Source organism: Anser anser (assembly GCF_964211835.1).
Source record: "Anser anser genome assembly, chromosome: 1".
Taxonomy (NCBI): domain Eukaryota; kingdom Metazoa; phylum Chordata; class Aves; order Anseriformes; family Anatidae; genus Anser; species Anser anser.
This window is the reverse complement of record NC_139720.1, coordinates 13,037,746-13,060,017: the sequence shown is the minus strand read 5'-3', so window position 1 is coordinate 13,060,017 and position 22,272 is coordinate 13,037,746. Positions and strand designations below refer to the sequence as shown.

Below are 22,272 nucleotides of genomic sequence, written 5' to 3'. Positions count from 1 at the left end.
GCTTTTTTCCTGTAAGACAGACAACTTGCTCAGGGACCGATAACTTATTCTTCTAGTATTTACCTTGACTTGGAGATGTCTGGAGGAAGGAGTACTATACAATATAACTTCTAACTGTACTTTTTAGGCTTCTTTTATGCCTCAAATCCTATTTTTGGAGGTTACAAGTATTTTCGGGCTATTGATACTAAATCAATATTTAATTGGAGATTTTTTAGTTTTATCACGTCGGCATGAAGCATCTAGCTTCACTTCTGGAATTGTATTGCCTCCCCTTTAATTTTATCACCTTGTAATGCTTTAGTGTAATTCATGTTTGCTGTATGACTTGTGAACATAGTAATTTAGGTTGACATATATTTGCATTTGATGTCAACACTGCATATTTTATAATATATGCATATATTTAATATATATTATTTCTTGATTATTACTGAGGTAAACAAGAACAACTCATGCTTTGAGTGCATGCATCTGTACCTTATTCTGGAGACTGTTTTTGCAGCTTGATTACTTGTGAAAATCACCTTGAAACTTAAATCTATGTTAAATTTCTTTGGAAGACTGGGCGGATGGAAAAACATTCTTTTGTTCTTTGTTAGACATGTTTGACTATTTTCAGGTTAAGGCAGGAAGAGCGTATAAGTAATTTTTGTCTTTATTGTTAGATAGAAGTCCATAAATAACCCAAGTTTTTTTGAATTTGCTATTTAGGACTGTACATGGACAGTTGGAGCTTTTTATTTCAAGTCCACAAGAGACAATGGGTACTTCAGAATTTGGAGGGAGTATCTTAATACATTTAGTGAACAGTCCTTGAAACATTTGTGTGATCATTAGTTCATTCTAATGTATTTGGAAAAAGGATTAATTTTAATCAGGTTGGCTATGGAAAATTCTCAGATGCACACAAAAGATAAGGCAACTTGAAAGAACTGGAGAAACTGAGGCATAAACTCATTAAAAAAAAAGGTAAATTTCTTGCAGTACTGCAGTGCAGTGAAGACTGATGTGGTACTCTCTGAAGGATAAAAGATGAAATGCTTTAGCAGTTTGACTTTGCTTTCAACTATGCTTGCACTTCTGTCTAATGACATTAAAATACAGTACAAGCAATGTGTAATTCCATTTCATCTCAAGCCCTGCGGAACCCTCCTCGCATTTCCTAAAATCCAAGATAAAAACCACTGATTGATATTCCTTATTAGTTAGCAGTTTTTGATTTGTATGTCACAAAGAAATACACAAACAAAAAGAGCCCCATAACTCATTTTTTCAAGAAAAATTCACCAGTTTTTATTCATTTATTTTATATTCTGTATATATATTATCTGTAGTATGGTTTGACAGCTTCACCAAACTGCAGCTTTTCTCCCACGTGAATGACAGAAATGCACTGCTTAAGTAGAATAATGTGTTTGTCTAGCTTCAACCTGCTTACGCAGAGTTTAATTTTCCTATTTCAGTTATGAGGAAGGATGTAGAACTTGGTATCTATTTTTGGTTGATCATAGCAGCCACATTCAATGACCTTGGCATTGCTCTTTTATTTGATAATAAAACACTACAGTATGCTGCGCTAAATGGTGGATTATTAAGTTTGTTTTTTTTTTTCTTTTGAGCACAGGCCAACCTTCATTTAAATATGAACCCTATGGTGCACTACTTTAGGGCACCTACTTTATAGCCCTTTTACATTAAGGCTAGAAGGGCCTTTAAAATGTTCTAAAGATTTAGAATATATTGCAGAAAAAGCAGAAATCAAGACTGTCTCCATTATTTCATTTGGTTTTGTGTTTTCCTGTACATTTTTGGTGTAGAGTTGTGGGGTCTCTTATTTCTTTTGTTTGTCAAACTATTCTTTGAAGCATTCAGCATGCTCCGAGACACAAGCTTTTGGGAATTTTTCATCAAATTGCAACCTTATTTGGTTTGCATATTCCTTTTTTTTTTCCACTGGCTTTCTGTCCTCCTTCTGACCACGTCAAGCCTGGAGACAGTATCTCACTTTCACAGGCTACTGTGAAAGTAGCTTGTGAATAAGTCAGGGTTCACAAATGATGTATTTTTAGCTATTATGTAAATAAACAGCACTCATCTCAAGACTATATTTTATAGTGAAGTATATTTAATTAATTGGAAAGGTCCTAAATCTTTCTGTTGGATTGTTTAAAATCACAGTGGCTAACATCAGAAAGTATTTTCCCCATAAGAAGTCTTTTTGTTGTTGTTTTGCTACAAGCTCTTATTTTGTTACCAATATATCCATTTTTGTGACTTCTAAAAGGAATAAATATGTGCCTTCAAATTTCTGACATTCTTTTAACAGTTTGCTTTAAGATGTTTTTTCAAGATTTTGGGGGCGGGTGCCAAACTGTCTGAGTGCCAAACTTTTCCTGAAACAGGAAAAATATTCAACCGTTCTTCCTACCCCCGTTCTGTGCTGTCATTTAGCAAATAGCTAAATGTCCTGTGCTCCTAAGCTTTTATCACAGCTGTTCAAATTCTGTTTCTTAAATAAGTCTTTAAATGGTTTTCCAGAAATATGTTCGCAATTTCCACACACAGCTTCCCACCGTTCATTTTTTAGGCCTGACCATAGCTCAGAGATGGCACCCGATGGCTGCACGGTTTACCTGAAAGCTGAGAATCCATTAATTTTGAGATAGCAGGGCTTGATAGTAAGGCACTGTGCAATAAAAACACTTTTTAAAACCTGTCCTGGTCACCTAAGAAGAACCCATAGACAGTTACATATGTGGAAGAGGTAGTGGAATTACAAGATAATCAGTAACAGTTGCATGTGCAGAGACCTTGTCGAGGTCGAGTTATGAGAAGGCTTTCTGTTTTTTGTCACACAGTGTGATTGTACAAATGTACTTGAGAAATGCTTGCTTTTGCAGTATGTAAAAGCAGTGCAGGGTTAATTTGAAGAATCTAATAGAGGAAAGCTTATTTTCTTTTTCAAATGGTCTGACATTCTTCAGTTCACTGATCTTTTCTGTCTCAATATCCTCTTTCATGAGCTTTCCATTAGTTTCCCGGTGCTTTTGGTCAAGCTATTTTTACTTTACTGTCTCGTGTTTCCCGTTGTTTGGAATAATATTAGTAGTTCATCTTCAGATAATTTTCTGCCTTTGGGGGGTAGAAGTGTCTATAGAGCGCAGCTGTTGAAGGAAGGGCCCAAAGAAAGCATTATGCATCAGACCATAATGCCCAACATTTTCTGGCAAGAATTCCAGAAATAGCTACTGCCAAGCAAAGACCTTTTAAAGGTATACATATCCCAATGTTTCTGCTTTCTAAAAAGAAGCAAAACCATTATTTGTAGTGCAGAATGTGTGTGGTAATAATACTATGATATTGTTAAAACAGAAACAATCTGTTACGTGCCCAGAGAAAACCAGGAAATCCTGGGTGGCATCTATTTCCTTTAAGAAGAAGAAAAAAATCAAACGCTATTTGGTCATCTCGTTTTTCTGAGAATGGGTATTCTTCATAGTAATAAGGCAAAGAATTATTTTTATACGGAGCATTTCTCATTTGATCGCTCTACACTCTCGTTTAGGAATGAAGGAAATTTAAATTAGGAGTGAAAGAAATTGAAAGTGGAAAATGCATGTAACACCTCTGTTAAGCTGTATATAAGGCAGATGATTAAACGAAGGTGTGAATTTTGTGTTACTGACTGTGTAGTATTGTCTCTATCATCTGTTCTGTGCACGACTTTGAGAGGGCAGTTTTTATACGTGTGATTCTTTTTATTAGGGAATCAAATGGGAAAGATTTCATTAAATAATCAGTGAAGAATGTAATGAATTTTGACCTGTATTATGGGCCTGTGATCTTGTCACATTTAGTTTAATACTAGTTTGGTTTTTTTTATAGCTAATTGTAACAATTAACGGTATGTCTGTACCAGATAACAAATTAGTTTTGTTGATTGTGAATATAATGAGGGGTCAGGAAAATGAGGTCAATAAGGGAAAACCTCATTTTCAGTAGGAGGAATTAGTGGCGATTCCTTATAAGCATCACTGCTGGTAAAAGAGAGCATGTAACCATTTAAGCAAGTGAACTCCCTCTCTTCTGGCATAGAGAGAAATTGAAGGGAAATTCTCCTTTTGTCTTAGTGTGTGTTAAGTTGGAGCAAGACTTTTTTTTTTTTTGCTTAATTCGAGCAAATAACTTTATTCCCAAACTTGTCCATTTTTCAAGAACATCTAGAGGCAAAGCAGTTCCTAAATGCTTGTTTGATTAAAATGTTTTGATGTTCTTTGTATTCCTCCTATCTTAAAAGGTAGTAACTTTTGGGAAATAATTGGAAACTGGAGAGCTTGCAGTGCTTTCAGTGGGTGGGGAGGTTGGTAAATTGGAAATTTATCAACAGTTCTCTTCAGTTTGGAATCCCTTGCTTGAGGTACTTAAAACCAAGCCCACTGTATTTTTTATTCCAGTGTAGTAGCATGTTTGCTTATGAAGTGAAACATGAAAAAGCACATGTTTAAGGAAGAGGTACCAATTCAATTTTGTAGCTGTTGGGGTTTTCTATTTTGTCTTCTGTGTTCTCCAGTAAACTTTCTGAACCCATGATCAAGATTTCTGAGTCTTTTTGCTTCCTCTTTTGCTGTCCGACAAACATAGGAATATGTGCCCAATATGTGACACGAGAGCAGTATCAGAAGAAACCTCACTATAGATTGCTGGGTAATACAACACTGGAAGGATACTGAACACAATTTGGTACTTTGCATTTGCCTTATAAGACTTTTTACTTGTTTTGTTTTCGTTTTCATTTATTTAAATTAATACTTTCTTAATCTTGGCTCGGGAGATAGAATGTTCTTTGGCCTTTGGAGCATGTGTTACTAGTCCGTGTTCTTTCAAAAAGGCTTTTTCAGCCTTCTGATCACAACAAAAGGAAAACGAAGACTTGACTTGTCTTGGAAACCTGAATGCCTTAATCAACAAGTGCAGGAGACTGATACTAGACTTTATCAGTCTTTGAAGTGATTGATTTATGAAATTTCGGAATGTCTACTTCAAAATATTTTTTGTTGACAGCCAAGATGTGATATAAATAGCAAGCCTTTTTCTGGTCTTGTCTGTCCGTGGATCTAATAAGCCTTGAAATGTTTTGGTAGCAATGACAGTCTCTCTGTACAGGTAGTTGTCTGATTAAGAAGGACTTGAAAGACATGTTATTTCTGATCATTGTACATGAGTGACTGACTGTGATGATCCAGCCAAAATTTCTTGGAACCTTTCCTGCAGTTGCTGAAAAGTATTTACATTAGGCTTCTGATTTTGGTCAGGGCTCCCGCCATACAAGATTGTTAGGAGCAAGAGAGCTACTGGTAGAGCTGGACACTCTCGGACAGTTGAATAGCAACCTGTATTTGGGTAGCAGACTACACCTACAAACTCCAAAGGCTTTGTTTCATTATGTTAGTTGATGGTACATCATGAATTTTTCTCTTCTACAAAATCTTTCAAGTCTCACTCTTCATCTGAGTTAGCAATGTATGATTGACTGCTACTGATGGGATAGCAGTTTGATTTAAATAGCCTAAATGCAGAGGGTCTGGGGAATGTAATCTGCCTATCGTTCTGCTGGTCCTTACAATGTGAGATTTATTATTGGCACACCTTTCAGGTCTGCTAGATACGATCTCCTGGGTTTGGCACAAATACAGTGGGACAATACTAGCAGGTAGTAAGAGTTTTTTAATTTTTGAAAGCCTCTGCTTTATGGCTTTTGGTTTGTAGCCTTGTAGATAAAACTGTATTTCACGGGAGTACTGTGAATACTTACTCTTCTGAATTGATTCAGTTCTTCAAGATGTTGGATTACAAAAGGAAGGTATAGCCCAAGGTTTACCGTTGACCTGATTTTCAAGGGAAAAGAATGTTCTGCTATAACCGTATCTCCAAGAGGAGGTTCCAAGTCTCCTGCTGGAGAGCTGGATCTGGGTGATTTGTAGTGTCTCTGACATAGATTACCCCCCCCCCCAAAACTGAACGTATACAGGATTTGGCTGACTCTTGCTTATTCAAGGTTATTCTGGTGCAGGGACGACTTGAACCTGTCAGTAAAGACCCTACAGCCCTGGGAACCACATGGGGGGCTGGAAACATCTGTCCTCTAAATGCCACCACCTTGGACATTATGTGCTGGCCCATGCAGGGGTTTATTACTTCCTCCTGAAGGGTGTCCCTGCCAACACTGGGCTGGTTTCTCAGGCCACATCGAAACCCTCTGCAAACTGTAGTCCATCCTGCTTTGATTTATCTGCCTGGGTTGAAAGTCATTTTGTTAAAGTACTTCACTGAATTTCTGTTTTTCTCAGACATTTGTTCTGCACTGCAGTTACTAGTCTCACATTATGAAAGGAAACTCTTGAAAGGTTCTGAATGAAAATGCTTAATTCTGGTTTGTGGACAAGACCTTAGTTGTGCAAGATGTTTGTAGTCAAATACTCTGTATCTAAGCTGAAAGTAAATTGTCTGTATGCCTGCAGAGCTTTTCCTTTTAAGAAGCTGAAGATGAGCTGCAATAAGTGCTAATAATCTTGCTAATATGCACTATAATTTGGATCATACTGTGAACAATTTTATACAGTGTGTACCTCATGTCAGCTAAGTTTGGTCTGGATCATTAGCCTAACAGCTGTGGAGAAACTATTGAATACACAAATATCAAAACAAAATCTTCCTAGACATGTGGAGAAAAATCAAGAAGATATTTGGTTTCAGACAGGCTATATTCTAGTTCACACAAGGTCTTTCAAAGAATTTTTTCATGGCTTTTTTTGAAAATGGGATTCCATATGTTGAATTCCTTTGAGCTGCTGCTTCAGAATAAGCAAAGAACACTGGAATCCTGCCACAAGAGGGCCTGTCTGACATTCTCTGAAAGAATGCTTCTGGGAAAGGATGTGAGCAATCTTTAAAGTATCAGTGAGGATTATCTGTGTCCTGAATGCATGCCTCTGTTACCCTGAAAGACTTTTTAGAGTGTCTTGGCTTAATTTTTGCCTGCCACATTAGTCATATTGTATAACTGTTGTCTTTGTGAGTGCAAGTGCATCTTGGCGTTTGGTATTGGTATCAAAGCGTTACTGCTGCAGACATAGATACCTAAAATGTTGTCAAAATAAAGAAAACTCACACCATTGTTTTTTGCAGTTGCCTTGTAGAAGGAGACGCTAAAGAAGAAATCTTGCAGCCTCCAGAGCCTCAGCCAGTCCCACCGATCTTAACGCCATCTCCTCCGTCAGCCTATCCAACAGTCACTACCGTGTGGCAGGACAATGACAGATACCATCCAAAGCCAGTTTTGCACATGGTTTCGTCAGAGCATTCAACAGACCTCAATGAGAATTACAACAAGGCAACAGAGCATTCAGGGAAGAACGAACCCAGTGAACGTGTGGAGAAAAGGCTGGAGCGCAACTTAAGTTTTGAAATCAAGAAGGTGCCTCTTCAGGAGGGGCCCCGGAGCTTTGATGGGAACTCCCTGTTGAACAGGGGACATGCGATTAAAGTGAAGCCTGTGTCGTCCTCTGTAATTGATAAGAGCTTTAAGTCACAGGAGCAGTTTTCAGGGGATACATTTGTGGATGCTTCTAAAAACTCATGCGTGGAATGCAGCGTGCCACAGTCTAACACAGCCTTAATACCTTCACTGGAAAGTCTGCGGAGTCAGCAGGTTTCTGATACTCCACCACGACCAGATCGCCTGCCTCTAACAGAAAAGGGACACGCCAGGTGGTCACTGCACGGGCCTGAAAATGCACTGCGTACTTCAGTGTCCGAAGACACGTCTTCGGACGTCTTGTGTCATGGAGCTAAAACTCTCTCTCTAGTATCAAACACCGTAGTTGAACTTCCTTCCAGTGATAAAGTTGATCACAGTGCTCTTTCTGTTCGAGCACCCCTCTGTTTTACTAATCCTCTTCATTCAGATGATTCTGACACAGATGAAATGAACTTTGAAGGAGCCATGAGCAGAAGCGCGTCTAATGTTTCAACCGCAAGTGCCACAGTTTCTGCTGCCACTCACACTGAAAACATTTCTGCCAGAAAAGTGTTGCCAATGTCTATTGCTAGGCAAGACTTAACAGCTCTAACATGTTCTGAAGATAGCAAAGGTAGGTTTTACTGTGTTTCAGAAATGCTATTCTTTAACCTGCTTACATCTGTAGAACTGGACAATGTAAGTTGCTTTAGAGTGTGATGTTGTAAATTTAAACAGTATAGTTTGGCAGCTTTGGAAAGGGCATAACTCTTCTTCAGTTTTTATTTTGCACGTGAGCTGTATCTGTTATGTTATTGAAACTAGGGACCTTGATAACCTGCTTCAAAAGCACTATTATGTGGTATGATTGTACCGTTAATTGCTGGTTTCTGCGTTATTGGTGGCCATGTTTTTTTCCCTCACACTAGGATTTTATTTTTTCATCCTTCACTGCTATGATTTCATGGAAGTGTCTATAATAATGGTAGTTTTGGGTAGCTGAAGTATGTGAAACTCCTGCTGACTACTTGATGCACTGATCCTAGCAACGTAGATGTAACTTGTTTCATTGCGTCAGTCTTTGAAGTTGCTTGTGATTTGGGCCCTGCATTTTCATACCGTTGTACATATTTAGCCCTGCTTTCCTCTTTTCCTGTATGTGGCCAGGAGGACACACTGTAATATTGCTATTCATGTTAAAATCCAAGTTCTGTCTTAGTGACTGTTTAAACTGCTAACTTGTGCAATGCTTTGAAAATTTTACTGCTTTGGGGGAATTTTTGAGCAAGGAAGGTTTGCTCAAAGTAAGGCACGACTCTTTCTGCAGAGTGTCAATATTTTGTATTGAAGGTAAAAGGGTCTGAAAATGTGCAGCTTCAGTTTTCGGTCAGGCTGGCATGCTTAAATCAGATGGAGGACGTAACTGGGAAGACAAATTAGGCCTCATCAGCTGATTATGCAGAGTCCATCAAAGCACGTGGTAAGGCTGTGGAGCTCTAAAAGGCTCACATGTGCTCCTCTAACTAGATCAGACTCTTGCACTAGAAACTCCTTACATGATGGCCTTGCTTTAGGAACCAGCATAGAACTACGTGACTTTTTCTTTGGTGGAATTGGATTTAGTCTATGATGCAAGATGCTGTGGGCTGATCTGAAAATACTTTGTGAACTAAGTTTTTGTCAAAGGTCACATATTCAGAAATGTGAACTATTTCCAACTTTAAAAACAATCTGTTTCTACAGATTGTGATGTTATTTATACACACAAAACAATACAAGCACATGCAGTTGCAGTTTTTAACGCTGAGACACATTAAAAATGTTCTACATGTAAAGGGCTTTGCTTTCATAGTTACTTTAACATTTATACCAAGCAGTCGTCCTCAGATAGTTTTGGAAGACCTACATGATACGTTATCTTTCTCATACTGATTGTTTTCCTTCTTTCCCAAGGCAATTGTTATTTATCACCGTTTGAAAAATGCTACTTTCTATACATCTATACATCTATATATATATACAGTCCTATACATCTCTTTATGTAGGTGCTGCCAGAACGTGCAAATATGTATTTTTTAAAAAGTGATATTTCATAAATATGATAAAGAATGGGAAAAATGTCACTCAATAATTTTTCATGTAAATGCACATCAGAAACATTCTGAAATAACAGGACAGCCTTTGTGCTGCTGGTATGTGGTTGATTTCACAGGAACAGCTTAACTTTTCTTATATTAAATTATTATGGTTTCTTTTTGTGTTCAGGGTCAACCTGTTTCTTTTTGCGCTACATTGATCTGTATTATTGAACGCTTCTCATTTTAGTTTAGGGTGATCTCTCATATCAAAACATCAGCTTCAAAATGTGTTTTTTAACTTATCTAAATGTTGCATTTGATTTAGATGCTGATACTAGTGAAGATTCCTCTCCCCCGCTCCCAGAAAGAACACCAGAATCGTTTATATTGGCAAGTGAACCGAGTGAGTTTTTGTTATGTTATGTGATAGTTATGGATAAAATGTGAAATGCATTTCAGTATTTGAACGCCCCTGGTTTTTGGTTAATTTTGAGGTGTCAAAATTGAATTTTAACATAAAATCGAATGAAACCTAGCATATTTAGTGGCATATTTGAGCTTGATTGATAACTTTCGCAAGTGCTTGAACACAATCGAATAATTTCTCCATTTCTGACTAAGCATGCTGTTACGTGATAGTTAAGTATATTGGAGACTTCGATATTGATTTTACTGTACCTGGTTTTCAACTTGAAATACTGAATAAGGTAGTATTTCCATTTAGAGGATTCCCTAGCTTATGGTAGGCAACATTCCTACTGCTCCCAGGTAGGCAACTGCAAAACCCAGGGCTCATCTAATTCTCCTTTTCTGTGCAGAGAAAGAAGGTGGGGAGGGAGGAAGGAAAGATGACAGGTCCTGCTCTACTGCATCTGCTGAATGAGTCCAGTTAATTTAAGTTTTACATACTTTACAGTTAATAAAGTCAAAAATTAGGATGATGTTTGGTATCTTCCAAAAACAAAACAACAACAACAAAGCCCTGGTGCGAAGTAGTTATTTACTGAGGTTTTTTGTTTAGTGTCACTATGTGAAACTTTCAAAACGTTTTAGTTGAAGAAGGTAATACAGGTATTTTCAGCATACAAATATTAGTGTTGTCAAGCATAGATAGTTCTGAGTCAGTGACTCTTTCTTTGGATATTATATTGTGGTAGAGAAATACATAATTCTTTGATTTGCTTCTTTTCAGTAAGAACGTGAGAAATTAAAAAAATCTCCGGGTCTGGAATATTTTCAGTTATGGTTGTGTTTTTTCTTAATGTCAGCAAAGGCTGACTCAGCAAAAGCAGAGTATGACTGTTCTGTTTTGTGTATTTTCTTTGCATACTTTACCTTTTTTTTAGATCTACTATTATTGCAGAGCAAAATTCTAAAAACGTTATTGAAGAAGTAGCTAATTCTTCTATTGGTTAGGAACCCCCAAATGTAGAAAATAGAAGTCCACAGTGAAAACGCAGGACTGCAATGTTTGCACTTACATCGTGGAGCCTTCCCGTATCTTAAACTCCTTCATGCTTGTCCAAACTTCTGATTAGAATAAGTTGCTTTTAAATGACGCTTCTAATAGCTGTGTTCTGATGCCCCATCATGCAGAGAACTCAAGTATGATGAGTTTGATTTAATTTTTCCTAGGCACACCCTTGCCGAAGCCAGTTATGATTGCACAGTCTGAGTGGAGCATATTGCGTGATCAGCATCTCCCTGAACAAACAATCTCTACGGTAAGTAAAGGAGACAAGTCTGTCATAATCATTCATTTCTAGTTGGGTTGGGAGCCACAACAGAGAACAAAATATATAGTAGTGAAAAATTAGAGCTGTTGAGTATCTGCAGCTACCTACCTAATTGTTGCCCTGCTTTAGCTGGTGAAACAAAGTGTTAAGAGCATGTTCTACTTCCAAGAAAACTATCTCTTTTTTTTGAAGTCCAACAGGATTTTAAGAAGTCATCCTTACTATACCTTAGATTACAAGTTTAAGAATGTAAATATTGCTATTTATGCAGACCTTGCTCCTGCCCGTAAAGGATTATAGGATAATTCAAGCTGCAAGGGAACTGCAGGCTCTTGTTCAACTTCCTGCACAAAGCAGGGTGTCAGACCAGGCTGCCCAGGGCTTTATGCAGTTGGGCCTTGAAAACATCCAAAGATTGAGATCTTGTATCGTCTGTGGGCAACACATTCCACTGCCTGAAAAATGTTTTTCATTATATTCATATTTATTTTTAAATAATGCCTTTCCTGCCCATTAAATGTCACTTTTCACCTCAAGTCTACTGGTTGCTCCAAGTCATCCAACTTAAACACCTGGTAAAATTTCAAAAACACGTAAATTCTCTTTACATTCATGCGTTTTTTTCTTGCACGCCCCAAACATTTCACAGCCACCTTTACACGTTATTTTAAATGTTGTCAAAAAGGGTAGATGTGAATTTTCAAGAACTGTACATTTAGTACAAGAAGTAAACTACCTGATTCTGCAAATAGTCCATAATGTGACAATTTTAACTTCTTATGAAATTATGTGAAGCTCTGATAGTGAAGTATATATAAACTAGCATAGCATTTTCAGTGTTATAGTAAGTCATAAATGTAGGAGTAAGTAGATATTCCCACATTTTGTATTTCTTGAAGACTTACTCCATCATCTTAAATTTCTGTTGTTCTTTCAGTAGTTTTGAAAACATTTTACTATTTTAAATATTTCTCATTAACAGGGTTTGAAAACTACTTCACCTGTACTACCTGGTAAGTGATGGAAAAGGTGTTTTTTGTTGTTTTTTTTTTTTAATATGAAAAAGAATGTTTTTTCCACTTATCAATTTGTCAAATAATCCCGTAAGAGTAGAAAGTTTGAGTAACCTAGGCACTTGAACTGATAGCGTGTTGGGAGTATTTTTATTAGAAGATTGGAAAATAAGAGGACATTTTTCTTCTGCAAATTCAAGTATTTCGTGATCTAACTTTGGGGAAAAAATGAAATTACTTCAAAAAACTGTTTCCAAACCAGGATGCTTTGATTTAATGTTAAAATTTCTAAAAATGATAGTAGTCTTGCAATAAACCAAGCTCTTACTTCAAAATACCTATTTTCTACTGAACAGTTTTTTTTCTGAACTTGGCTTTGGCTCTCAAAATATTTTAGGCATATTTTCAGAACACTGGCGTTTCTGAAAGGGCTATCTATTTCTAAAGCTTCTAATGTTTTCTGAGGAAGCAAGTTATAAGTCGAATGTAAAACTTATTCTAGCATACCAAAATTGTATCAATTAAGACCAAAATTACTGAATTTTCATCTACAATAAAAATATTTTTCACCCTAATTAAATCCTTCCGGTATTATGTTCATTAATTTATTTTGTGTTTATTCCTGTCTTTACAAAACAAAGTTCAGCGGTGAGGATTTGTTGGGGGGTATGTGTGTGTTGTGCATATTTACCAAAACGTTAAATTTATCTTTTGAAAAGGCTTCAATAAGGGGGCAGTCTATCAACTCATGTTTACTTTTGCCACAACCTGATTAAACAAACTGCTTCAGCTGTAATCTTACTATATCTGCCATGTATCTTATGTATATACTTGAATGGGCTAGTACAGTCCGTTTGGACCGACATGTTAAATGCTTGTTAGATAGATATTTTTTAATGAAATAGCTTTCAAAAGTATTACAGATTTGCTAATAGGAGGTTATACAAGTAACGTAACACATAGTTACTTACCATGTACTCTTAAGCATCTTTAGTTTAGAAAGAACATGGACAAATGCATTTATATTGATGTGTAAAATGGTACTGTGAAGTCTTGGAATTTAAAATATCCTTTCAAACTTGTTTAAAAATAAATTTTATATTTGGTAAACGGCAGTGTGTCACTGGAATCGCTGAACATCTCCATCAAACAATTTTGAAGTGCATTTTTAAGAAATGAGAAAAATGTGCTGCTTAATGTTTATTTTTGCAAACAGTATTTGATGCAAGTTGTATTTTAGACTAAGCTGTTATTAAAAATAGCATTCATGAAGTGCCAAAGAGAAGAATGTTACATTAAGAGGTGTATATATTTGTGTGTGTGTCTTCCAGGTCGTCCTGAAATAAGCAACAAAACACCAACTGATACTTTACCTCAGACTTCTTTTTCTGGTTCCACTGATACAAGAGGTCAAATTTCAGAATTTCCTACAGAAATAACAGATATGGGTAACTACAATTTATTCAAAACTAATTGCCTGATATTTTAAACAGAAGATTCATTAACAATATTAGTTTGGATAGCTGCTACCAGTACCTTCCTTCAACTTACTGACCTGCAGAACCCAGACAAATAAGCCTGCTTTGTTTCTTCAGCATCATTGACTGTTTTACCCAGAATGAGGAATTCAGGCATTGTTCACTTTCAGATTTTTAGGACGTACAGGATAAGTCAAATAGGATATAACTTCTGTAGAGCATTCAAAACTTTCGGAAATAATATCTGGGAAAAACTACTTTGTTACACAGGAGGGGAAAAAAAATAATAACAAAGGCTGTAATACTGTGTCTTCCGTAATGTACCTCCCAAGTGAGGTTTAACTAGTGGCATATAAATATAAACATTTTTTCATGTTTCTATTTCTTATGGCCATAGTGCCTTTAGAGCTCTTAATACCTACAAAGTAGATTTTTAGCCTTGAGGGTAAACCTGTTATGTAGGAGTGGAACATGTCTTATAGTGATCCTTCTGTCAGTATTTGTGAGGTTTTGTTGTCTGTGCAGACAGAAATATTAAATACATGTGTTTCTTTAGGTTTTGGAAACCGTTGTGGAAAGCCTAGAGGACCAAGAGAGCCACCTTCAGAATGGACATGATCCAAGAACCAATGGACATGCTATCAATAAATTATACTGGAAAACTCAAGTGCCACTGAGAACTAGAAAAATAGTATTCCACTTCTTTGAGGGGCAACTAACACAGAGCAGTGTAGATCTAACTACCAAATGGTACACTTTTACAGTACATCCCACGCAAAACCTTAAACATCATTCACAACAGTGGATTCCAGTATTACAACTTAACTTTTTGCTGGGGCCATCTACCTGCCTTATTACACTTAGGAGAAAGTATTACATATGATTTATTTTGTAACTTCAAGTATTATTGCCTTAATGTCTTTTAACCCTGTTACACGCTGCTTGTAGACATATGTTAATATAGTAATACTTTTGACAGATTGTGTTTATGGACTACTTTTTGCTAACGTTTGATTACCATGTATGCATTATTTTGTATATGTACAGGGCAAGTAAGTATATAATTTGATAAAGTTGCAATCATAAAATATTAACAGAAGATGTAAGAAATCTCTGCATGATCTAAATTTCTGTGTACCTTATTTGTAAATTATTTGCCCTGAAGTTTTAGAAAATAGTTTTTTTGTTTTGTTTGTTTTTTACAAAAATTGCTGGACACACACATCCAGAGTTGCAGGTTAGCAGAGATAAAGATTGTAATACATTTTGTAAATTGTAAGCAAAAGGTTATTTTTATATTATATACTGTTTAATTGTCAGACCTAATTTGTTCTGGTTTTCATCTAGTCATGGAGATTCAGTAAGTGCCTTGGAACAATATTGAATTCTCTTAGCCTGTGTATGTTACTTCAGTGTTTTGAGTTCATCTGGAATTAGATTATCAAAAATATTTGTAAGTTTCTAGTATATTTGACCTGCCAGTAAAAGAGAAACCGTTCTACATATTCAACACTCCTTAGTTTTCATTTTAACGTTTGATCAGTTGCAATCGATGGAAAATTCATCTCTGTCAACTTTCTGTATAGTAGTTTTACAACTTCAATACAGCGTATTTCTAACTTGGGGAAAACCAGAACACACTGGTAAAAGGACTGTTTAGATACCACTGTCTTCTCTCACAATGGTAAATACCATTTTTGTTGTTCAGCGACTGTGTATGTAAAAAGCAACTTATATGAAGGTTCACGTAGAGCCCTTGCAGCTACACTGTATCTTGGCAATATATTATGTCAAGAGTTAATCCTTATAAGGATTCCTTACTTAAACTTTTCTGTAATAGAATCTTTAAATTAAAGAAAGTCAAAATCTCAGTATGGGTGTTTTTACTCTTAGGAGAAAAGACTGTATTCAGAAGCAAGCCAACATGGATTGAAGGATGGCAGTCTGGCTTAGCTTTTAGCTTTTGTACTTGAGCACATACAGTGACCTTCAGGACTTTAAGTAACTACTCAAAGCTCCGGCTAACAGTAACGCCAGATACGTGAAGAAGCATCTTCAGAGGAAAAATGGTTATTTTAGCTAGTGGAACTATCTATTAATCTAAACTTTAGCCATGGAAACACTGGGTCTAATTTGCTACTTGTACCTTCAGGCATTAACCTTCCTTTAGCAGAGAGGCCCTAGATAGCTAGCCCATTACTACTTTCCAAAAAGTGTGTATCTTGCAGATACTGTTTTTGATTATGAAATAATCACCATACATTTGGTACATATGACTGCCTGCCTGGCTCAGGAGCTCTTTTGAAGAACCAAGCGTGCTGTAAATATTTAACTTCCCCTGGATATAGTTTTACAATTGTTTATTAAAAAAAAATCAATCCTATATGCCATTTGAGCTAACCTGTGTCAACTGGCTGCCTCCCGTATAAACAGTTGAGAAAGATGGAGTGTCTTGCAGCTGGCAGAGTAAAGTTGGCCTGAACTTTGTTCCCCTTCATGTGCAGTGAAGATGAGTTTTGGCTGTCTCAGATCTCTTACAGTTTTGCATGACAGGCTGTCCTTACCACTGGACACTCCAAATCACTAACTTTTTTGAAACAGCTGTTAAGTAAGACTTCCAAATTTTAGATGTATACTTTTAAAGGAATATTTACACTTTTTTTCTATCTCAGGAAAATATAAAACTAGAGATCGTAGATAATCTACTTTTCATATTAGAATTTCACTTAGAGCAATGGCTGACAAAAATCCGTGTGTAGTATGTCCAGGCCACCTTGGTAATGTTTAATTATGGTACATCTAGGTTCATATTTTTATATCTATGTTCATATTTTTCTGTAAATTTGCATGGATTTATATTAGGAGGAAGAGATTTGTATTATTGGGAAGAGTGGCTGGGAAGCTGCCTGGCAGAAAGGAACCTGGGGGTATTGGTCAGTAACCGGCTGAACACAAGCCAGCAGCGTGCTCAGGTGGCCAAGAAGGCCAACAGCCTCCTGGCTTGTATCAGAAATGATGCGGCCAGCAGGACCAGGGCAGTGATTGTCCCCTTGTCCCCCTGGCGAGGCCGCACCTCGAGTACTGTGTTCAGCTTTGGGCCCCTCACTACAAGAAGGACATCGAGGTGCTGGAGGGTGTCCAGAGAAGGGCGACAAAGATGGTGAAGGGCCTGGAACACAAGTCTGAATGAGGAGCAGCTGAGGGAGCTGGGGTTGCTTGGGCTGGAGATAAGGAGGATGGTGAGAGACATTATCGTGCTCTACAGTTGCTTCAGAGGAGGCTGTAGTGAGGTGGGGATCGGTGTGTTCTCCTGAGCAGCAAGCTGTAGGACAAGAGGAAATGGCCTCCAGTTGCACCAGGGGAGGTTTAGGGTGGATATTAGGAAAAATTTCTTCACTGAGAGGGCTGGGAGGTATTGGAATGGGCTGCCCAGGGAAGTGGTTGAGTCACCATCCCTGGAGGCATTTAAAAGATGTGTAGATGTGGTGCTTAGGGACAGGGTTTAGTACTAAGTTAACATGAAGTTGGACTTGATGATTTTCAATGTCTTTTCCAACATAAATGATTCTATGGTTTTGTATTGTATTCCAGATTGAGTCCGTCATAGAAACTCCTCCACTTTTCTTTGCTTTAGCAATATGAAATGGAAATTGTCCTATGTTTTTCCGTCCTTTGACAGGTCTATTTTGCAACTCACTGTTGTGTGCTTACATTCATCTGAATTTTATATTTTTACCTATTTTATTTCACTTAAACTGACAGTTTTAAGTGTAAGGCAGGGCCTGCCCAGTGTCATACCATTTGTGGACGGTAGAGATAGGCTTAGGGTTGGGTGCTGCATGCTGGATAGTTCCACAATGTAACTTTGAAATGTTATCCAGTCTAACAACTGCTTCTTCAAAAGAAAAAAGAAGCCCTTTCTTTCCTGTGGTTTAATTAAAATTGAACCAGAGAGGCTTAGAATGTTACGCAGGAGTTTGCAAATTATCACTGAAATCCAGTTCTGGACCAAATAATTTCTCCATAAGTATTGAAATCAGTCATAGACTATTCTTTCCCCATAGCTTAGCTCCAGTCTTTGTTCCCCCACACCCCACCCACCCCAAAAGCACTCTTCAGCCTAAGTGTTAAAACCATTTTTATTTCTTTTTGTTTGTTAGGAGAGTCTGCGTTCGCATGCAGTTTTTCTTAAGGAAGTTTCTGACTTGGCAACTGTGCAGAACAGTGAAAAATCTGAAAGGTTTACCTCCGGGTTTTAGTGTATTGAAATCTTGGATTGGGTTTCTTTGGTTCTAAAAGAACCAATGCAGATGAAGGGGGACATAACGAGCAGGCAACGGTAACTGCATGCTGCTGGAGTAGTTGCTTTTAGCTGGAGGTCATACTGCCTTCAAACGGTGTTCTGATGCCTGAACACTTGGATATTTGGATCTGAACACTAAAACATCCGTTTAAAGCTGTAATCCCTACTGTGCCACATAGCGCTTGGTATGAAGTGGTGACTTGTGCTTAAATATATATTAAGTGCAAATTCCCTGTTTTTAATGGAGTAACGTTACCATCGCTGGTTTACTGCCAGGTCACTTAACACAGCAATGTATTTTGTCTATTTCACTGCGCTGTTCACATTTCTGGTAATATTGTGGTGCTGGTGACAAATGGCTCCCCGTGTGTTATTTGGAGAGCTGTGAAGCAAATGAAGCTACTTTGATTAAAGTCTGGCAGGGCTTGGGGTTGTGAAGGAAGAGCTGGGCAATGACAGTATCTCAGAGCACTCACTCCTCAGTGAACCTGAGGACTGAGAAGACGGTGGTAAGGAAGGGGAGATGGCAGCGTTAAGGTTAGGGAAGCTCTGTGGGCACCCTTGGGACTCTTTGGCCCAGTGCTGGGCAGGCCACCCGCAAGCCAACTGTAGCCACTCGTAAGTCATTCAGCTCCTGGCTCGTGTGTGTGTCCGCTTCATGCGCGGCGGGTAAGGCGGTCCAGTGACACTTAGAGCAGTTCTGATCGTTGCAGCAAGGAAATAGCCTGGTGAAAAGGCAGCTGCGACACTGGTATCTGGGACAAAGCAATATAAAAGTTGGCTTTTAGTGTTTGCAGTCTGCAGATATTTCCACTGCTAACTCTCAGGAGAAATGAGAGCTAAGCCCGAGGCTTCCCAGCTGGGAGGCGGACGGGGGGGACCACCAGCGTTTAGCAGGAGGTGAGCCCCGACCCGCATAGCGCGCTGCGGACGCGGCCGTGTTCCTCCCAGCCTGGTTTGGCAGCTCAGCTGGGTTGGGAAAAGCTTACAAACCTGGCAAAGTTATCCCAAGGTAAAACAACCCAGGTAGAAAGGCTTTTTTGTTATTTTTGTGTTGATTTGTACTTGGAGGGGGAATAGAATAAAGAACTTTGGATTTTGGTACATAAGTAGTTGAATCAAAATACGGTCATGTGTATGAGTAGCTCTTAAAATAATTTGCTTTAAAATTAAAATCTGTGTTGCCGCTACTTGGTGTCCCAACTTTATACTTGGCCTTTTGAAAATTTTCTGGCACGGCTAACAGTGAGCAAGCACAGGTTGCACAGAAGTGTGCCTGTGTTGGGCGGTAGCTGTCGGGGAAGTAGGTGAATTGGCCAGAGAAAAATCTTAGAGGTAATTTTTAATGTTAGCTGAAGGGTTTTTTCCACTGTTAGCCTCTCAAAATAGTTTGAACAAGTAACTTCAAACAGTTATGAATGCGAGCTGGCGTTACATGCGGCAAATTATTTAAAATTGATGAAATCGTTGTGCCACAGAATATTTCCCTTGAGAATAATATCCAGGGGCAACCCGTGGATTTTAGGCCTCCACACCACCTCCACCAGGAGGTGCCCCTGCCCCGGTGCTGCTGGTCGCAGGGATGCTCCCAGCGCTGCTCCTCCTCCCGCCTGCTCCGGACTCAGCTTTTTCTCCTAATCCTCTTGTTCGCCAGCCACCTTGAGAGGAGTGCCTTTTTTCCTAGTAGCTCTGTTGTCTGAGTTTTAGTTATTTGAGAGTTTGCTGTGCCGGTTTTCATTTAGCCTGAATCTTGCACCTGCATCTGTGTTTTCCTTTTAGCCGCCTGGTGGGTTGCTTGTGGCTCCTGGTACTTGCTGGCCAGGTTATAACTCGTTTGGGCAGGTGTGATACCTGATGTGATAACGGAGCAAAATCTGAAGTGCAAGAGCTTTCTTCTGCTCCGATCTTATTTTGCTGACTTTGCAACAAGGAAACAATCCCACATGGGGTCAGTTCTGCCATGGGGTCACTGGGACAGAGCTGTTCAGGGAGCAGGACTCGGATTTTGGGGGGTTTTACGTTTGGGTCATGGTGCGAATATTGTGCATTTTGTGCACAGTATAACATCAAATCAACAGACAAATGAAAGAAGCCAAATAGAAAACTGACACTCTGTCCTAACAGCATTTATTTTTATATTATTATTTCCAAATGTTATTTCTCACCCGTGCAGGTCTGAACTGGAGAGGGCAGAGATAACCTAGTCCTCAACAGAGTTTAAATGCAAAGTGTAAATACTTGACACAAGTGTCCTAGTGCTTTGATTTTTTTTTTTTTCCCCAGGACATCAAATTACCTAAAAATGAATTTCCTTAGCCTTATAGGAGCTCGTGGGCTGAGAAGTTGCACGTGAATCCTAGGTAGGAAGGCAGCTGATCAAAAGCTGCATACTTTTCCCAAAGCCATTCCTTTTGGTTTGAATTCGTTCCTCTTTTGGCTAGGCTGTAACTGTGGGCTGATTTAACTTCAGTTTGGTGTTAGCGTGCTCTTCCTCAGCTTCCATACAACACCAAGGATGTCGTCACTGTCTATAAATAGCCGAAGGGAGGGGACAAAGAGGATGGAGCCGGGCTCTTTTCAGTGGTGCCTGGTGCCAGCAAGGGGCAACGGGCACAACCTGGGACACAGGAGGTGCTGCCTGAACGCCAGGAGCACTTCTGTGCTGTGCGGGTGACTGAGCACCGGCACCGGCTGCCCACAGGGGCTGTGGGGTCTCCTCCTTGGGGATCTTCAGAAGCCGCCTGGACGTGGTCCTGGGCAGCCTGCTCTGGGTGTCCCTGCTTGGGCAGGGGTTGGGGCAGCCGGCCTCCAGAGCGCCCTGCCAGCCTCACCTTGCTGTAATTTTGTGATTATTTGACATCGGAATGAAAATTACACCTTCAGTCCAAACTTGAGGCTTCTAAATTGAGAACTTGGCTCTTCTTCCCTCCACCCCCCATTCAAGGCACCGTGCCTTTGGCCGGTGGATGGCTTCTGGACCCATTGCTTCAAGGGGAACAGCTATTTGCTGCAGTTGTGGCCGGGTTTGCTTTAACATGTCCCTAACCATAACACATGATTCTTTTTCAAGCTGCAGTAGCTTTTATGCTAATTATTGCTTGTTAAATCTTCTCTCTAAAAAATATTTGTCTTTCAACTGAACACCTATTCTTTGTCCTTGTCATGTAGGGCTTAGAAAGCTTATAAGATACTCACAGATGTTGATTCCACCTCGGGTCATGCAGCGGTTAGATGCTACTACCAGGCTTTGGACCGGGACTCATTGTGTTGGAGGCTGAAGAAAGCCAACAGGACGTGGGTTCCCCTACCTAGAGTCGCAGACAGGAGCGCAGGGTGCCCATAACAGTACTCTGTGGTAAGAAATAAACCGATGCGTGCAATCTGCACGAGGTTGCGTTGTAAGTGTCTCAGTGAAGGAAAGTTCTTAAACAGTGAAATGGCTTTGGGAGGACTGTGAAGGAAACTTGCAAACTTGAGGGGCAGCAAGGAAGACATAAAGCTGGTGTTAAGGCTTGGAGAGGGATCATGAAGGCCTGGCAGGTCAGTTATGCCAAAGCTGATCTCTTAGAAACACACAAAGGGTAAAATTAAGGTTGTGGAGTACATTGGAGCTGAAAACAACACTTTTGTTAAGTGTGATGGACAACGGCAGAACAAGGGGTAAGATGAGAGTCAGAAAAATGAGGCCGTGATACACTTGGCAAGTCCGGAGGGCAGCTGTTCTCATGGGTGTCAGCAAGACAATTTTATTTGTGCAGGTGCAATGAGATGGAAGATGGGCAAGAGCTCTGAGAAGATTAGATCTTGTATGTTCAGCAGAAAAGACTTGCAAGATCTGACTAGCCTAAATCAGAGCCTGGAGAGAAGTCCAGGTGGAAGGGAACGGGCATCAGTGGTGGTTGGGGTGGTGGCAGCAAGCACAAAGGTGGGAAAAATGAGCGGAACAAGGAAAATGGAGGAGGGAAGGTCCAGTTAAGCCAAATGGAGATTCAACTGATGGCCAGGTATCGGTAAGGAGAGAGAAAAGAAACTGTGTAACGCCTTTGTGCAGGAGGAGACGGATCTGGATGATGAGAGCTCACCTTCGTGACACTGGGGTTTGTTAGAGACCGCGCAGAGTACCCACACCTAGAGGGGCTGGGGGG

At 39.2% G+C, this 22,272-nt stretch overlaps 1 protein-coding gene across 1 annotated transcript in view; it reads left to right on the top strand.

Annotated features, from left to right (window-relative positions):
• The window catches only part of PTPN12 (protein tyrosine phosphatase non-receptor type 12), a 75,469-nt gene extending 59,774 nt beyond the window's left edge, over nt 1-15,695 (top strand). The window contains exons 13-18 of the mRNA XM_083811355.1: nt 7,189-8,153; nt 9,923-10,000; nt 11,233-11,321; nt 12,316-12,346; nt 13,678-13,794; nt 14,381-15,695. Of these exons, the coding sequence (XP_083667481.1) occupies nt 7,189-8,153; nt 9,923-10,000; nt 11,233-11,321; nt 12,316-12,346; nt 13,678-13,794; nt 14,381-14,442 (1,342 nt within the window). The 3' untranslated portion in view covers nt 14,443-15,695. The remainder of the gene's footprint in view (nt 1-7,188; nt 8,154-9,922; nt 10,001-11,232; nt 11,322-12,315; nt 12,347-13,677; nt 13,795-14,380) is intronic.
• Nucleotides 15,696-22,272: the final 6,577 nt, after the last annotated feature.